Below are 1,655 nucleotides of genomic sequence, written 5' to 3'. Positions count from 1 at the left end.
TCTTGTTTGTTTTTGTTTCAAATATTACAGAAAGCTGATGAGATTGGTGAAGCAATATGGAGTGAGGAAATGGGCACAGATAGCTGAGAAGCTTGTGGGTAGAGCTGGGAAGCAATGTAGAGAAAGGTGGCATAATCATTTGCGCCCTGATATCAAGGTTTGTTCTTAATCTTTTATGATGTTGTTATAAATTTCATTCTCACAATTGTTTTTCTAAAATCTATGAACTAAAACCTTTGGGATTAGTTCTTAGATTTTTTTGGTATAATTAATTGGTTACTAGCAAGTTCGTAGTCTATTAGGATAAATCTATGCTCTAAGTCCGCGAAGTCAACTGGGCAAATATAGATTGTGAAGATTATAAGGATCTATGGTTATATCTAAAGAGATTTTTCTCTCTTTCCATTTGGGTAAGTCAAATTTCATAATGTAAAACTAGAGTTTATATTGTTCATTCCCTCTTATATCTTCAAAGTTTCATACAATTTGTAATTAAATAATGTTTTTTGTAATTCAACTTTCCTAGGGTTCTTTTACATAGTTTCCTAGGGTTTTTTTTTATTAATTTGAACAGTACAAAATTATAGAAATTGATTGCTTAATTTGGGTTTCCCTTAGCTTAACTGTAGAGTGAGATCAATTAAATATATGCCAATTTCTTCTTGGTTGTTGTTTTTTTTTTTTTTTTTTTGCCTCAGAAAGATAGCTGGACTGAAGAGGAAGAGAAGATATTAGTGGAAGCTCATGCTGAGGTTGGGAACCGTTGGGCAGAGATTGCCAAACGCATTCCGGGGAGAACCGAAAATGCCATAAAGAATCATTGGAATGCTACAAAAAGGAGGCAGAATTCAAGGAGAAAGAACAAACAGACAGATGCCAAAAATGGATCATCATCATCAAATAAGCCTCCTCAACCTTCCATACTTCAAAACTACATAAGAAGCAAGAATTTCAACAACAAAGCCAACAACAACTCTTCTTCCAATGTTACCCCTACCCCAAGCAATATCAGCACCACTACCCCTACCAGCTCCTCCACTCTCACCCAGGAAGAACCTTCAAAAATCCCCTTCAACATTTTTCTCTCGGACCCATCGGACTTATCTAGTTGTGAACACTCTCCATTGAACATTACAGCTGATTCCTACAGTGATGAGGAACTTCTCTTCATGCAGAACTTCTTCAACAACAACAATAATGTTCACAATAATAATCAGCAGCAGCAGCCATTACCCATCGACAATTACAATAATGGCCTTACTGCAAATCCAATGGATACTACTGATTGGTTTGTCACTTCAACTCCAAAACCAAACATGTACACCAACAGAAACTTCCAAGCAGCTGTTCACAATGTAGAATCTCACATCGGGAATTCTACAGAAGACCCGCGATCCATTAATCCCCCTACTACCCATCTCAGTTCTGATCTCTACCTCTCTTACCTCTTAAATGGAGGAGCCAGTTCATCATCATCTTCCGCGAATCATGATCATCATATGGGTAATTACTATAACATGAACATTGATTTGGTGACTCATCAACATCAAGCAGCTTCTGCAACTGAAAGGAGAGAGATGGATGTGATTGAGATGGTTTCTTCTTCGTCTTCTTCTCAGTTTGCTGAAGGTACCAACACTACTAGCTTCTATTGA

The 1,655-nt window shown here is 37.1% G+C and overlaps 1 protein-coding gene across 1 annotated transcript; it reads left to right on the top strand.

Moving 5' to 3' along the window:
- Window positions 1-37: 37 nt before the first annotated feature.
- Window positions 38-1,655, top strand: LOC133730359 (transcription factor MYB64-like). Its single transcript, XM_062157968.1, has 2 exons — window positions 38-157; window positions 699-1,655. The coding sequence occupies exons 1-2, from the start codon at window positions 38-40 to the stop codon at window positions 1,653-1,655; spliced, it is 1,077 nt and encodes a 358-aa protein (XP_062013952.1).

This window comes from Rosa rugosa, chromosome 2 (assembly GCF_958449725.1).
Source record: "Rosa rugosa chromosome 2, drRosRugo1.1, whole genome shotgun sequence".
Classification (NCBI taxonomy): Eukaryota; Viridiplantae; Streptophyta; class Magnoliopsida; order Rosales; family Rosaceae; genus Rosa; species Rosa rugosa.
The sequence above is the reverse complement of the archived record's forward strand: the minus strand, read 5'-3'. Positions and strand labels throughout refer to the sequence as shown.

Coding starts and splice junctions, on each gene's coding strand:
- LOC133730359 (XM_062157968.1), top strand. CDS start 38: ATGAGATTGGTGAAGCAATATGGAGTGAGGAAATGGGCACAGATAGCT. Junction 158..698: donor ATTTGCGCCCTGATATCAAG/GTTTGTTCTTAA, acceptor TTTTTGCCTCAG/AAAGATAGCTGGACTGAAGA.